At 41.1% G+C, this 14,002-nt stretch overlaps 1 protein-coding gene across 1 annotated transcript in view; it reads left to right on the top strand.

The window, feature by feature from the left end:
* Positions 1 to 13,289, top strand: part of ccr6a (chemokine (C-C motif) receptor 6a) — a 30,178-nt gene extending 16,889 nt beyond the window's left edge. Inside the window, exons 3-4 of the mRNA XM_080200254.1 lie at positions 6,847 to 6,924; positions 10,040 to 13,289. Coding sequence (XP_080056380.1) covers positions 10,059 to 11,138 — 1,080 coding nt within the window. The 5' untranslated portion in view covers positions 6,847 to 6,924; positions 10,040 to 10,058 and the 3' untranslated portion in view covers positions 11,139 to 13,289. The remainder of the gene's footprint in view (positions 1 to 6,846; positions 6,925 to 10,039) is intronic.
* The last annotated feature ends 713 nt before the right edge of the window (positions 13,290 to 14,002 follow it).

Raw genomic sequence — 14,002 nt, 5'->3', positions numbered from 1 at the left:
CTGGAGTACTGTGTACAAGTTTGGTCTTCTTACTTGAGAAAGAATTTATTGGCACTGGAGGGGATGCAGAGGAAATTCACTAGGTTGATTCCGGAGTTAAGAGGGTTGGCTCATGTGGAGAGGCTGAGTAGACTGGGGCTGTACTCATTGGAATTCAGAAGAATGAGGAGATATCTTATAGAAACATGTAAGATTATGAAAGGAATAGATCAGATAGAAGCAAGGAAGTTGTTTCCACTGGCAGGTGAAACTAGAACTAGGGGGCATGGCCTCAAAATAAGGGTGGAGCAGATTTAGGACTGAGTTGAGGAGGAACGTCTTTACTCAAAGAGTTGTGAATTCCCTGCCCAGTGAAACAGTTGAGGCTACTTCATTGAATATTTATAAGGCAAGGATAGGTAGATTTTTGAACAGTAAAGGAATTAAGGGCTATGTTGAGCAGGCAGATAAGTGGAACCGAGTCCACGAAAAGACCAGCCATGATCTTATTGAATGGCAGAGCACACTAGAGGGGGCAGATGACCTACTACTACACCTAGTTCTTATGTTCTTATGAGCAGATGTTTCCTGGATATGCAGGCACACGACTAAACTTAAAAAGACACGTGGCCCAGAGCTCAGGTAGGATTATATCCAAAGTGGTCTTCACTTCCATACCATTGGTTGACCCCCCCCCCCCAACTTCAAGCAACGTTAGGTTCTTTCCTACTATCTCCCCATGGGGGAAAAAATTTCAGATTGACCAGGAAATGCCTTTGGAGTTATTCCCATTCTGGCATTACTTCACCAAATGTGCATCTAAAATCTGGTCCAGATTTTTCTGGATGAGGGCATCATCTTGTGTGCTTCCTTGATTAGACTTTTCACCGTATCCTTCAGGTTTACATTTAATTGTGCCGCAATAATGCTGGAAATATGAGCTGGTAACTGGGGTAAGGAGCATCTGGGATCTTAGTAAATAACAAGCCTAATAGTGTATTCCGCCAACCAACAAAATTTCAGGATTGAGAAAGAAACAGAGGAATGATTAAGAAGGGGGGTGAATTAGAGTCTAATTGTTACAGAAAAAGAAAGGGGGAAAGACTGAATAAACAGAGAGAAAGGAAACGTGTGAAAGAAGGAAATTTAAAAATTGCCATTTTGAAGACCTCTAACAGGTTACTACGTGCAGAAATGAGAGGGTATGTTTTACATTAATCCCCCTCTGGATTAGCGAGGTTGACTCACATTGTTAATAATCACATTGTTAAACATGTACTTCCGTTGTTCTTCCAACACTAACCTTCTGTGGCAAATTTTAATGGAAAATTAATATGCAAATCCATGGAGTTCTTAATAATGATGGAGGTAAAAGCAATTAAGTGGCAGAGTGGCATAAATCAACTAGCAAGTTCTGGAGATTTGCAATTCACCATGTAATTCCTTATATTCATTGGTCAGTTTTTGCATTAATCATGACATGGATCATTAACACATGGTTTTATCCCAGCAAATTCTTGCATATTACATACATTCCAGGAGCAGTAAGAAGTCTCATAACACCAGGTTAAAGTCCAACAGGTTTATTTGGAATCACAACCTTTCAGAGTACTGTTCCTTCATCCACTCCGAAAGCTTGTGATTCCAAATAAACCTGTTAGACTTTAACCTGTGTTGTGAGACTTCTTACTGTGCCCACCCCAGTTCAACATTGGCATCTCCACTTCATCACATTCCAGCGAAGTAATAGAGCAGCTCTGAGGGATTAGCCAGCATTGTCAAATACTCTGTAAACCTCTTGCTCTCAACATCCAAAATCTTTTTCAAGGTGCCTGTTGACCTTGAATGTGGGACTTCGTTCCTCTGCCATGTGGGAAATCTATGTTTTTTATAATCACCAATCTCGAGATTTGTCAGTGTTCATTTTGTGTCTGTTAGTCCCATGCTTAATTTCCAAGATAAATAAGTTTGTTTGCATCCAGGTAGAGAGATGTAGCCCAAATTAATAGAATTGAATTCACAGTCTCATACTTTGAACATAGTTTCCCACAGCTGAATTTGTTTAATTTTAATCAGATGTAAAACAGATTGAAATAAAGGGCTGCATGCACTTCCTTTTAAACTTGAAGCTGTCTGTGAAGAGTAACTCAACCACAGTATAGGCGTGTTTGAAGATTATACCATCAGCCATGAAATGAATCATCAACACCTGTTTCTGACTTTTTGAAAACTGAGGTTAGTGGGAAGTATAATAACTCCAGGAGTCGGCTGTGAAAGAACTGTGCTTTTATTGCACTAAATGAAAATAAAGAATAACCACAAGCCTGTGGTGGTCCCAACAGGGACTAAAGAATAATGGATTCACTCATGGTCTTGCTTTTTACAGGGCTTAGTATACAAACATAAGAACATAAGAAATAGGAGCAGGAGTAGGCCATCTGGCCCTTCGAGCCTGCCCCGCCATTCAATAAGATCATGGCTGATCTGTCGTGGCTCAGTTCCACATTCACGCCCTCTCCCCATAACCCTTAATCCCCTCTCTTATCAGAAACCCATCAACCCGCATCTTAAAAATATTTAGCGAGGCAGCCTCCACCACTTCAACGGGCAGAGAATTCCAGAGATTCACCACCCTTTGAGTGAAGAAGTTCTTCCTCAACTCCGTTCTAAACCGCCCCCCCTTTATCTTGAGGCTGTGCCCCCTAGTCCTACTGTCCTTTCTGAGCGGGAAGAGTCTTTCCACCTCTATCCTATCCATCTCATTCAACATCTTATACGTCTCAATGCTCCACCTGTTCGGCTAATTACAAATCCCCAGGGAGCTCATATTTCATGAGCCCAACTGGGAAGTCAATTAGTGATTTCCCCATGCAGATCATGGGGGTTATCATAGAAAGTAATGTCTACACGATATCATTCATTAGTTCATATCACATAGCAATTTTAATATGAACTTCAGATGGTGTGAGATATTCACATACCCATACACACAAATCATATTTCCTTTGTTCTGGTCAGTATCTTATCTAATAATCTAGGTAATCATTCATATATGCAATTACAGTTGATGTTCCAAATGATTACTGCCTGCCTATATCATAAGAAGAACTGAACCCAAATGATGCCTGCATTTCATTGTACAACATGAGAAATGGGAATGAATTGGGTAGGTGTTTCTCATTCTGGCAGCAATTATGTTCACTGACATTTTGAATGGGAATGTAGGATTTTGTGCAGCACCTCCTGCTCTCAGTCATGACATAAAACTTTGTGAAGCCTTGGATGTGTCTCCCAGAACTTTTTGTTCTGATCATTAATAGCTCAAGGTTATTATTAACATTCACATGTGAAAGTCCACCTTTTCCTTCACTTTGTCTGTTTTATTACCAGAAGTCTGGCATTATTTCACATAATGTTGTTTTCATACTTTCAAGGTGGACCAAATGGCCCTAAATTCAAGCTTTATTCAATCCCTGTAATCCAATTGCAAAGTGGACAATTATTGACCATTCCACTGAGTATAGCAAGATCTCAATTCACATCTAGGGCAGGATTTTGTCTTTTTGGCCGGGACCTCAATGTTGAGGTCAACTCCAATTCCTAACCCCACACTGCGGCATGGATTCTGTTTGGATTGGCCAATTTGTGCTCAGAGAGTGAGTTTGCCATGGAAGTAGGTGGGCCCTCCAGCATGGAAGGTGCTACCATGGGTCGTTGCAGATGAGGCAGAAGGAGATGTCTCCATTTCGGGACATCCTTTCAGCAACTTTAAAAACTCCAAAATAAAAAATGTCCACAGCTGCCAGACCACTGCTGAGGGAAGGAAGCCACAGCTATGGCTAGGTAGGTGAGGGGATGCCTCAGATTTCTTGGAACACTGCTCTCCCCATTCTGCCACTCAGAGGCTGCCTCAAGGCTGCTGTTGCACTGTAAGAGCTTCTGATCATTGGCCTTAATTGGCTCCTTAGTTAGTTTAAGGTGGGGAGGTGGAGATGGGAGTTGTCAGGGGTAGGGAGGTGAGAGTTAGCCCTGAGTGTGGGGCGTAGCAGAGGACTGTGGGGGGATAGTAGTCAGAGGTCCAATGGGGGGAGGGGACAGTGTGGAGTTTGTACTATAGTTATGAAAGAGTTAGATGTGGTTTGAATTCTTCTAGTCACTCCTGTGCAAGTTAATTGTCCATCGGAAGTTTGAACTTCTTGGGCAATATCCATGCAGTCTTTATGGGAGGGCTTCCAGGGGTCCGCCAGTGCATCTTCTGAGGTTCAGCCACTGGAAATTGGAAGTTATGGCTCTGTGTCCGCCTGCCTTTCTTCCTGCACCCATGTTGGGGCAAGAATCCTGCCCAAATCTCTGATCAAACCTGTTAAGGTGGTCAATGGGGTGGGGGGGTGGGAGGGGGGGGGGGGAAATTAACACTGTTGGCATGTTTTTGGTCCATGACATCTGGATTTTGGAGCACTTGATAGTTGTGCCACAGACAACTCCACCTGTGCAGGGGTAGACTGAGGCATTGGGACATATTGTAACATGTCATGCACTCACTGGAGAAAAGGCAACAGGTGAGAAGTGAGAACATTTTGGTTGGTGTTCACACTCCTATGTCCACTTTCATAATCATCTGTATCCTGGGCTAGTACCATATCTCCAAGCATTCTGTTGCTGACCAGCCTGGTGAATGCCACAGATAAGCTATCTGTCTTCCTGGCTAAGGCAGTAGACATCTTCTGCACAATTGTGAATGTAACCCACTAATTTGACTAATTTGAGAGCCATACTTGAAGTTCCATGAAAGTGGACTGTCTCTCATTGGCAGATATAAACAAAGTTCCCTACATCATCAATCCACTAATGATCAAGTTGTATTCCACCATCCCATTGTGGAGAATTACTAATGTACCTCCAGCATGTTCCTTCTCAGTAATAGTCCCCAGAGTTCAGCATCCATCTATCTTTGAGTAGAGCTTGGAGAAGATCGCAAACCCATTTAGCACTCTCCACATTTAGAGAGAGCTCTAAATGGGTTTGCAATCTTCTCCAACCTCTACTCAAAGAGAGTAGAGTTGTCCCTATCATCAGTGACTGCTCGAACTTGCTTGCGAGTTATGACTCGTCAAGTGAAAACCCAACTAACTCTTTAACTGGACTCACTGAAGTGTGAGTATTTGCTATTTTCATGGGAGGGGATAGGGGCAGATACTAAATTGCACATCCATGGCTCATGGAGGCAACTGCATGTATTAAAGTGAAATTGCCTCAATCTTTTCTTGTTTTCATTACTGGTATGTCCAAAACACAACTTATGCAATTTAGAATTCATATAATAAGGTCTATACCTGTCAGAATTGTTTGGGGAGGTAAGATGCTCATTTGGAGAGACAAAATACCCTTTTGGATATGGAAGACGATGCCTTTTGAGAAAGGAAAGGTGATCTTTGTGAGAGACAAGGTTCCTTTTAGAAATGTTAAACGTATACATGGATGTGCATAAAAAGTGCGCAGGGCAGCAGTCAAGGAGATCAGTCAAGGGGAGCTATAAAAGGGAGCTATCTAGGCATCCAAAACTCCTGCCCTTTAAATATTTGAAAAAAAAACTCTACACCTTTTTAATTTCACTAACTGTTGACATTAACCTGAGGGTTATTATTGGAGAGTTAACGCTGCATGACTGAGTTCACAATCTTCCACTGTTGCAGTGGAGTGCCTGTCAGAGGATTGGCAGTTCCAAATGATACAAAAACAACTCTGGGAACTGGGTCTGTATATTCCAATGCTTCCTGTGAGGCATTATTACATATGGATGCCACCCTTGCTCTATATTTACTGTTCACCCTGAATATCTCATTTATAATTGAGGACTATTCCTTTAATTCCTGTCACGCAATGTGTGTGTCAGACCAGTTAATCATTTTTGGTAGTATTGGTAGAAGAGAATTTCCTGCTTTTCATCAATTAAAACTGCCACAGACACAGTCCCAGTTTAATGATTTCATGGTCATCAGTAGATTCTTAATTTCAGATTTTTTTTAATTGAATTCAAATTCTTTGCGAGCTTTGACAAAGGGTCATCTGGTCTCAGAATGTCAGCTCTTTTCTCTCCTCACAGATGCAGCCTGACCTGCTGAGATTTTCTCTTTTGGTTTCCGATTCCAGCATCCACAGTAATTTGCTTTTATCTTTTGCCCCAGTTTAATGCCTTATCGGCAGGTTAGCTCAGAAGTTAGGGTGCTAATAATGCCGTGGCCGTGGCTTTGAATCCCGTGCTGGCTAATGCTACAAATGGTCTTTGAACATTAATGGTAGCAGTTCTACTTGCTTTGTTGTCAAAGCGGAGGGATGTTTTGCATAAGGAGCCGAGGTCAAGTGTATCGCAGATGTTTTACGATTAAAAAATCCTACATCCTGCTACTTTTGATGATATAGCATTTCTTCAGGGGGCCAGTTACTTCAATTGGCTTGCGCGTGGTGCTTAATAATGTAATTGTGTGGGTTCAATCCTCATACTGGCTGAGATAGTTCTTTGAGTCTGTCTCTTTGTCTTGCTCCATTGCAAAATAATGGCACAAAGATGTCTGGAGAGCTATGATTAGCAACCCTTGGTCAATGACAAAGCTGATGAAGAGAGACAGAGCATTATAAAATATAATTAGAATTAATATGGATATCTTTTATTTAAAAAATAAAACTGTGCCAATTCTTGTTGATTTTTAGGCGAGATAGATGTGTGCATTATGATGTTAATTTTTTTAAACACAGAAGGCATACATAGGTAATAGAACTTGAGAGACCAGGGTTCCTAAATTTGTATCAGTTTACTAGATAACACATTACTTTATGATTTATATTCAGTATTATACTTTGAAATTGCAGGCGAACACACTGGAATAATTTGCATCTTGCTGATATAACATCGTATTGGAGAAAAACAGACATAATTCTACTCAAAAGGTAACAAATACATTCATAATAGAAATAAATAATATGAATTGCTGTAGTTCTTGACCCCAGGATGCCTCAAAGTGCTTCAACAATGTGGGAATGGGGGTGGAATTTTGATTTTAATTGGAAATCGGTTGGGAGGTTGGAGATAAGAGTATGGGGATAAAAAGTATTTAGTCAGATTGGCTGGAGGTAATGAGTAAAGCTTCCCAGGCATCCGTTCAGTCTTTACTAATGGCTTTGTTAAAGGAATAAAGAGTCATTTGTCTCAGTTTGTCGGTGATACTAAATTAGGAGCAAAAGTAAGCAGTATATATGGGGTCAGGAAGCTGTAAAAGAGCAAAGACAACTTAATGGGTGGCAAAACAATGGAAAATGAAGTTTAATTCAGACAAGTGAGAAGTTACGCACTTTAGACCCACAAATTATAAATCAGAGTATTATATTTCTGCCGAGAAAGTTAGAGAAGAGAAATTTGAGAGTTCAAGTACATAATCCATTTAAATGTAGTACTGAGCTATAAAAGCAATCAAAAGGCAAATGCAATGTTGGTCTTTATCTGAAAGTGGCTGAATTATATAGCAATGGAAATTATGGGCCCAATTTTACCACTGCATTGCAAAAATCAGACGTGAGGTGAATTGCGTGATATTCGCCCGCCTGCGCGCTTGTTCCCCCTTTACCAAGGTCCGAAAATGGCCGCGACCAGGACTGCACCTGAAATGGGCATGATGGCCATTTAAATGGACTTAATGGGCTGCACGCCCAACTTTACCAGCACTTCCCCCTTTACCACCGCGTTTGCCCATCCGGAATCGGCGTGAAACAGACATGCTCCACATAAGTCTGATTTGGGCACTCCATCACTGAGGGTTAGTGAGGAGGTAAGTGCCGAGCGTCCAACGGCTCTCTGCTTGAGATCGTGGAGGGGGGGAGGGTAGTCTGCTGCCACTCTGCCTGAGATCAGTGGGGAGGAGGGGGCCACCATCAGTCTGGATGGCAAGGGGATAACAGTTCATTAATGTTGTGGGGCAATGTCTGGGGGCCAGGGGGAGGCATTATCTGGCCCGAGAGGGATGTGGCAGGAGAGCAGCATTCTTTTTTTTTCTGCGCATGCGCAGTTGGAGGCACCAAGTGGAGCTGCAGGATTTCAGGTGCGTTAAGCCCTAACCACAGGCTTCTGCAGCAAGATTCGGAATCGCTGATATCTTTTCAGGCAGAGTGCGTATGGGGACGCCTCAGAACAGGTCTAAAAGTTGCATGTGAAACACTCCCAATTTCAAGTCTGGCCAGCACTTGGAATTAAAATAGTAAAATAGGGCCCTCTGTGGCAACATCTCCCATTCCCTGCTCCTTTTCACAGCTCCCCACCCTTGCTGGGTCCTGCCTGACAGGCCCCAGCTACCCCAAAGCCCATTTAGTTTGTTGCAAGAGTGGCTTTCTCCCATATCATCGTCTCAGCTTGGTGCAGTCCCAGCTGTGGCCAGTAGTCCCAATGGTGTGATAGAGACTGTTGAGCTCTAACTGGCTGGCAGCTCCTGAAGGCAACTTCGCATCCTATAGAGGGATTGGAACCCTGTTGGTAACTGACTAGTTGTGGGGTGACTGAAAAAATGTGACCAGGGTTTTTCCACAGACTGACGAGATTGGTGTTTTCCCAGTTTGTGGGCCTGTTGTCAGGACTCCTCTTGCACTAACTAAATTCTGGTTAATGTGTGTGCATTACAGTTGCCACTGTAGAATGCATTGTAGCATGAACAGCAACCCTGTTACACCTGCGCATTACAACTTGCAATGAAATTACTATTTTTCCCCTAGCTTTAAAATTTCTTCCAAATGCTGCTTGAGGATATTTTCAGTTAGATAGATCTCACACCCCTATCTCAAATTTTAAGGAACTACACAATCTCAACATTCTTTCCATTCCCTTCCATTCATTCTGCTGAAGTTTAAGCATTTTTAGACCAGACAAGACTTTTAGTTTAAAATGGTGAAATGTAAACTTGTAACAGATAAGCCCATCAATTATTTTAATGTTAATGAACAGTCTCCCTCCCATATCTGGGTCACCAGCACTGGGAACAGCACAAAAAACATGGCTGGATCTATCTCAAGAACCTCTGAATTAGCCATCAGATTCGTAAGAGTTAGAACATTAAACGGGAGGTACTTTTTGTTGTACTTCAGATGTGAATGTTACAGATGGGCAGCATTTATTGCCCATCCCTAATTGCCCTTGAGAGAAGGTGGTGGTGAGCCACTGCAGTCCATATGGTGTAGGAACACCCAAGTGCCATTAGGAAGTGAATTCCAAGATTTTGACCTAGCAACAATGCAGGAGTGGCAATATAGTTCCAAGCTAGGAATGTGTGATTAGTCGATGAACTTCTAAGTCGTAGTGTTCCCATATATCTTCTGCCTTTGCCCTTCTGGGTGGAGGTTTGGAAGGTGCTGTCAGAGCTTATTGCTGCTGTGCTTCTTGTAGATGGTATGTGGGCATGTAACTAAACTTCAAGAGGCATAATTAGACAGAAAAGTTGTGAAAACGCCTGTTGCTTTAACACCTGCCTACATTTTAGGAATGGGTGCCTGTACAAGTTGGGCCAGTTAGTTCAGTTGACTTGATGACTAGCATGTGGTTCAGAAGCCTGCCAACAGCATGATTTCAAGTCTCATTCTGGCTGAGGTAGACTGTGGACCTTGCATCGCCCGCAACCCCCCCCCCCACCCCACCCCAGTCCCCGGCCTTTGATAGTGGCAGGTAATGGCAAGCCACCACAGATTAAAAACTGCCAAGAAAAACAGCTCAGGAGACAATGAGTTTTTGGGAAGGGCACATTCCATACCTCCACAACCTGTTGGCATTGGCTTTAAATTAAAGTACCACAGGCTGCAGGAAATGATGACTATCTGAGCAGAATGTTTCCTTACTCCAGATTCAGAGGCTTGCCTCTTCATGGTATGTTGTAAATAAATGTTATAACAGTTAAAAATGGATTATGAGAATTGGGGAGGAATCAACTAGATCACTGAGGACTCAAGATGGCCTCATGATATCTAACAGCATCATATGAACAGTTTTATTGCCTTTACTGATCATTAATTATGTTTATTTGCTTTTCAGATTCTACTGACCAAACATTATGGACTATCTGGAAGGATACCTTGACTATGAGAACACTTCTTATGTTTATGACGACATAGTATTCTTGTGTACAATGGGTGATGCCAGGAAATTCACATGGGTGTTTATTCCAGTTTTGTATTCAATCATTACCGCAACGGGTCTTATTGGAAATGGTTTGGTTGTGCTAACCTACTGCTATTACAAGAAGGTGAAGTCTATGACTGACATGTACCTAATGAATTTGGCTATAGCCGATATATTGTTTGTGGTTACTCTGCCATTCTGGGCTGTAAGCGAAGCAAAAGGGTGGATCTTTAACGACATTGGATGCAAAATTCTCAAGGGAATATACCACATCAACTTCTACAGTGGGATGTTGTTGCTGGCTGTTATTAGTATTGATCGATATGTTGCTATTGTTCATGCAACTAAGTCCTTCAATTACAGGGGAAAGTCACTGAATTACAGCAAAATTATTTGTGTAGCTGTCTGGTTGGTTGGAATTGTTGTATCCCTGCCTACATTCGTTTTTAGTCAAATGTACTACTTCGCGACAACAGGAGAATTGATATGTGGTATTAGATACCCTAAAAACTATTCAACCATAGGTAAACTGGTTGCTCCATCAGTAGAACTAACATTGGGATTTTTTGTACCTCTAGCAATCATGGTTTTCTGTTACTCTCTGATAATTAACACTCTTCTCCAAGCTAGAAATTTCCAGAGACACAAGGCGTTTCGAGTTGTAATGGCGGTAGTAGTAGCATTTGTCATTTGTCAAGTGCCATACAACGTCGTTTTACTTCATGAGACTTTGTATAAAACGACTTCCTGTGAAGTTCAAAAAGTCATGATCATTGTGCGTACAGTGGCACGGTCTTTGGCCTTTTTCCACTGTTGCCTGAATCCTGTCCTCTATGCCTTTATTGGTGTTAAATTCAGGTTTTATTTTGCAAAGATTTTTCAAGATATCTGGTGTTTAAGCAAAAGGTACATTACATTTCGCCACAACCCATCAAGACGTAGCAGTGAAACATATGTGTCCAGGCGCACTTCTGAGCTTGATATTGACAATCCATCATCCTTCACCATGTGAGCATCGGCTTTTTACTTAATCTTTTTAATTCCAATTTCACATCAAGGAAGAACATTTAAGTGCTGTTTTGTTCTGTATCTTCTATTTTCCTTCTATTATTACATACTATAGGGATGAGGAATTTAAGAATTGGCCTTGAGGCTCCTGGCTCTTTCTCTCCACAGACCATTTCTATTTTCTCTATCTGTCACTTTGCTGAATCTTCTGATAAAGCTGGCCAAAGTTAGAATGAATAAAGCTCTATGGAATTTCCCTCCCTGACACAAAGTCTGGGATATCATTTCTATCTTACAACACAGACAATGCAATTCTGAGCACCTAGCCTTGTGGAAAACATTCCATCTTCTCCTGACGTGCCCTGTGGATGATGGAAAGTCTTGGGGAGTCAGGGAGCAAGTCACTTACCACTAGATACTCAGCTTCTGACCTGCTCTTGTCATCATTGTATTTATACGGCTGGTCCAGCCAAGTTTGTGGTCATTGGCATCATCTAAGATGCTGATGGTGAGGGATTCAACAATTGTAAATGCCATTGAATGTCAAGGGGAGGTTTAGGATGATTAGCTGTTCATATGATGCTGGTACCCGATTGGCATGAACGTTATTTGTCATGTTTCAGCATAAATTTGAATTTTGTCCTGGTCTTGCTGAACATAACTTAGTCACAGGCTGTACATGTGCACAACATATATCAGAACCAACAGGCTCTGGGACTTATTTGTAAACTTCCAGTACTTGGGCAGTTAACTAGTGTTCAAATTCCTGGGGTTTATTATGAGATATTCTTTTGTCTTCTTCACATATGACAAGTGGAAATTATACATTTCAAAGATAAGCTGATCATGGAAACTTATTTTTTAAAATAATACAATATTTGTTCATCTGTATTTTATGTTTGCTTTTTTCTACCCAAAAATTATTTTTTCTATAAAAATTGTAACTTGCATTTATTTTATATTGTCACAACTGTTAGATCTGAAAATGCAAGTTAATTTTGTAGATGGAACTCAGATAACATTTAAAATTACCACTGTCCATTCCTTTTCTAGGACAATTAATGCTGATAATCAAATTAATTGTCTTCTTAGTTAACTGATTATGCATGCTTTTTTTTAAATCAGGTTTGTAAACATAAGTATACAATCAGATTGTTGTAAATAGACGTGTAAAAATTGCATTACAATTATTGGTAATGGTAGCCTTGATGTGAAGATGCCAAAGTGAGTTTATAGTGGTAAGCAATGAAAGGCTGCCAGGATTGGAAATATTTCATGACAGGATATTACTGGCAACATACAAAAGTGTAATGATTCTACTTTGAATGAGTTCATTGTTCTTTTTTCTCATGGAATATTTGCGGTGCAGAAGGAGGCCATTTGGTCCATCCGGTCTGCACCGACTATCCAACAAAGCACCCCACCCAGGCCATATCCCTGTAGCCCATGTATTTGCCCCACTAATCCCCCTAGTTTACACATCTGTGGACACTGAGGGACAATTTAACATGGCCAATCCGCCTAACCTGCACATCTATGGACTGCAGGAGGAAACTGGAGCACCCGGAGGAAACTCATATAGACATGGAGAGGAAGTACAAACTCTACTCAGTCCCAAGGTCAGAATTGAACCCAAGTCCCTGGTGCTCTGAGGCAGCAGTACTAAGAACTATACCACTATGTCACCCTTGTTCTGATCTATTACAGAATCATCAGAACTTTTTCTTTCTGTGCAGTGAGGATATACAGTGTCATTTTAATAGGATGATCACTTTGCTGAGTTTGATCTAAGCCACAATGCTATGGGTGGTTTAAGTAGAGACTAGTTACCTTCCAACAGAAAGGACAATAGGGTGATAGAATGAATAGGCCTCCCTATCCACTTAGGATATTGCTCGAGGGTCCTGCAAACAGGTTTACACGAGCCTTCGCAAACGTCTTCCCTGAGTCAAGGGGAGAAAAACTAGTAAAATGTCTATCTTTGGTCACTTTTAGTCCAGTTTACTCTATTCAAATCAGTTAAAATAATAAATAAATATTGTAATTAAATCTGTCATTGCTATTTTGAAGAGTTTGTGATGAGATTTAAGATTTGTGATTTTGCTTTACTATCTAATGAATAATGAATAAAAGTTAGTGTGCACTATTGACAGAAATAAACAAATGCAACATTACTCCTTATCTATCATTTGTTGTTGTTGTACAATCTGAAATTGCACTTTCCAAACCTGATTTTAGTATCACATGTAAGTTTGGCTGCAAGGCCCATTGCATTCAGATACCTGAGTCGTTTTGCTGCTGAATGAATGGTCCAGAAAGGGAGTGTTGAAGTCCATCATTGAAAAGGTAAGTTCTAAAAACAAAATCTGAATATGGAAGCAGAAGACACAGGTGTATTCAGCCAGTGTCTGCAGCATGCTGGTCTTATTTAAAGGAGGCTCAAGGCCTAATATCAGGTTGGTGCAGGCTTTTCTATTTTAGTATAGGGATTACTCCCTGTGCCCAGTTGACAAGCAGCTGGCTGACTCTATCCAATTTCACACCCTCTAAATTCATAACTCTAAACATGTGCAATTTTGCAAGCAATAAATCGCTGATGTTCCATTTAAGTTTTAAATATGTATAGGCCACTTGGTAAAAAGGGAAGGTGGTGATATAGTGGTATTGCCACTAGACTAGCTATCCAGAGATCCAGGGCAATGCTTTCGGGACGTGGGTTCGAATCCCACCATAGCAGATGGTGAAATTTGAATTCAATAAAAATCTGGAGTTAAAAGTCTAATGATGACCATGAAACCTTTGTAGATTGTCATAAAAACCCATCTAGTTCACTAATGCCCTTTAAGAAAGGAAATCTACTGTCCTTAT

Source organism: Carcharhinus amblyrhynchos, chromosome 12, assembly GCF_965287045.1.
Source record: "Carcharhinus amblyrhynchos chromosome 12, sCarAmb.v2.hapA, whole genome shotgun sequence".
Lineage (NCBI taxonomy): Eukaryota > Metazoa > Chordata > Chondrichthyes > Carcharhiniformes > Carcharhinidae > Carcharhinus > Carcharhinus amblyrhynchos.
This window is presented reverse-complemented; position numbering and strand designations above follow the sequence as displayed.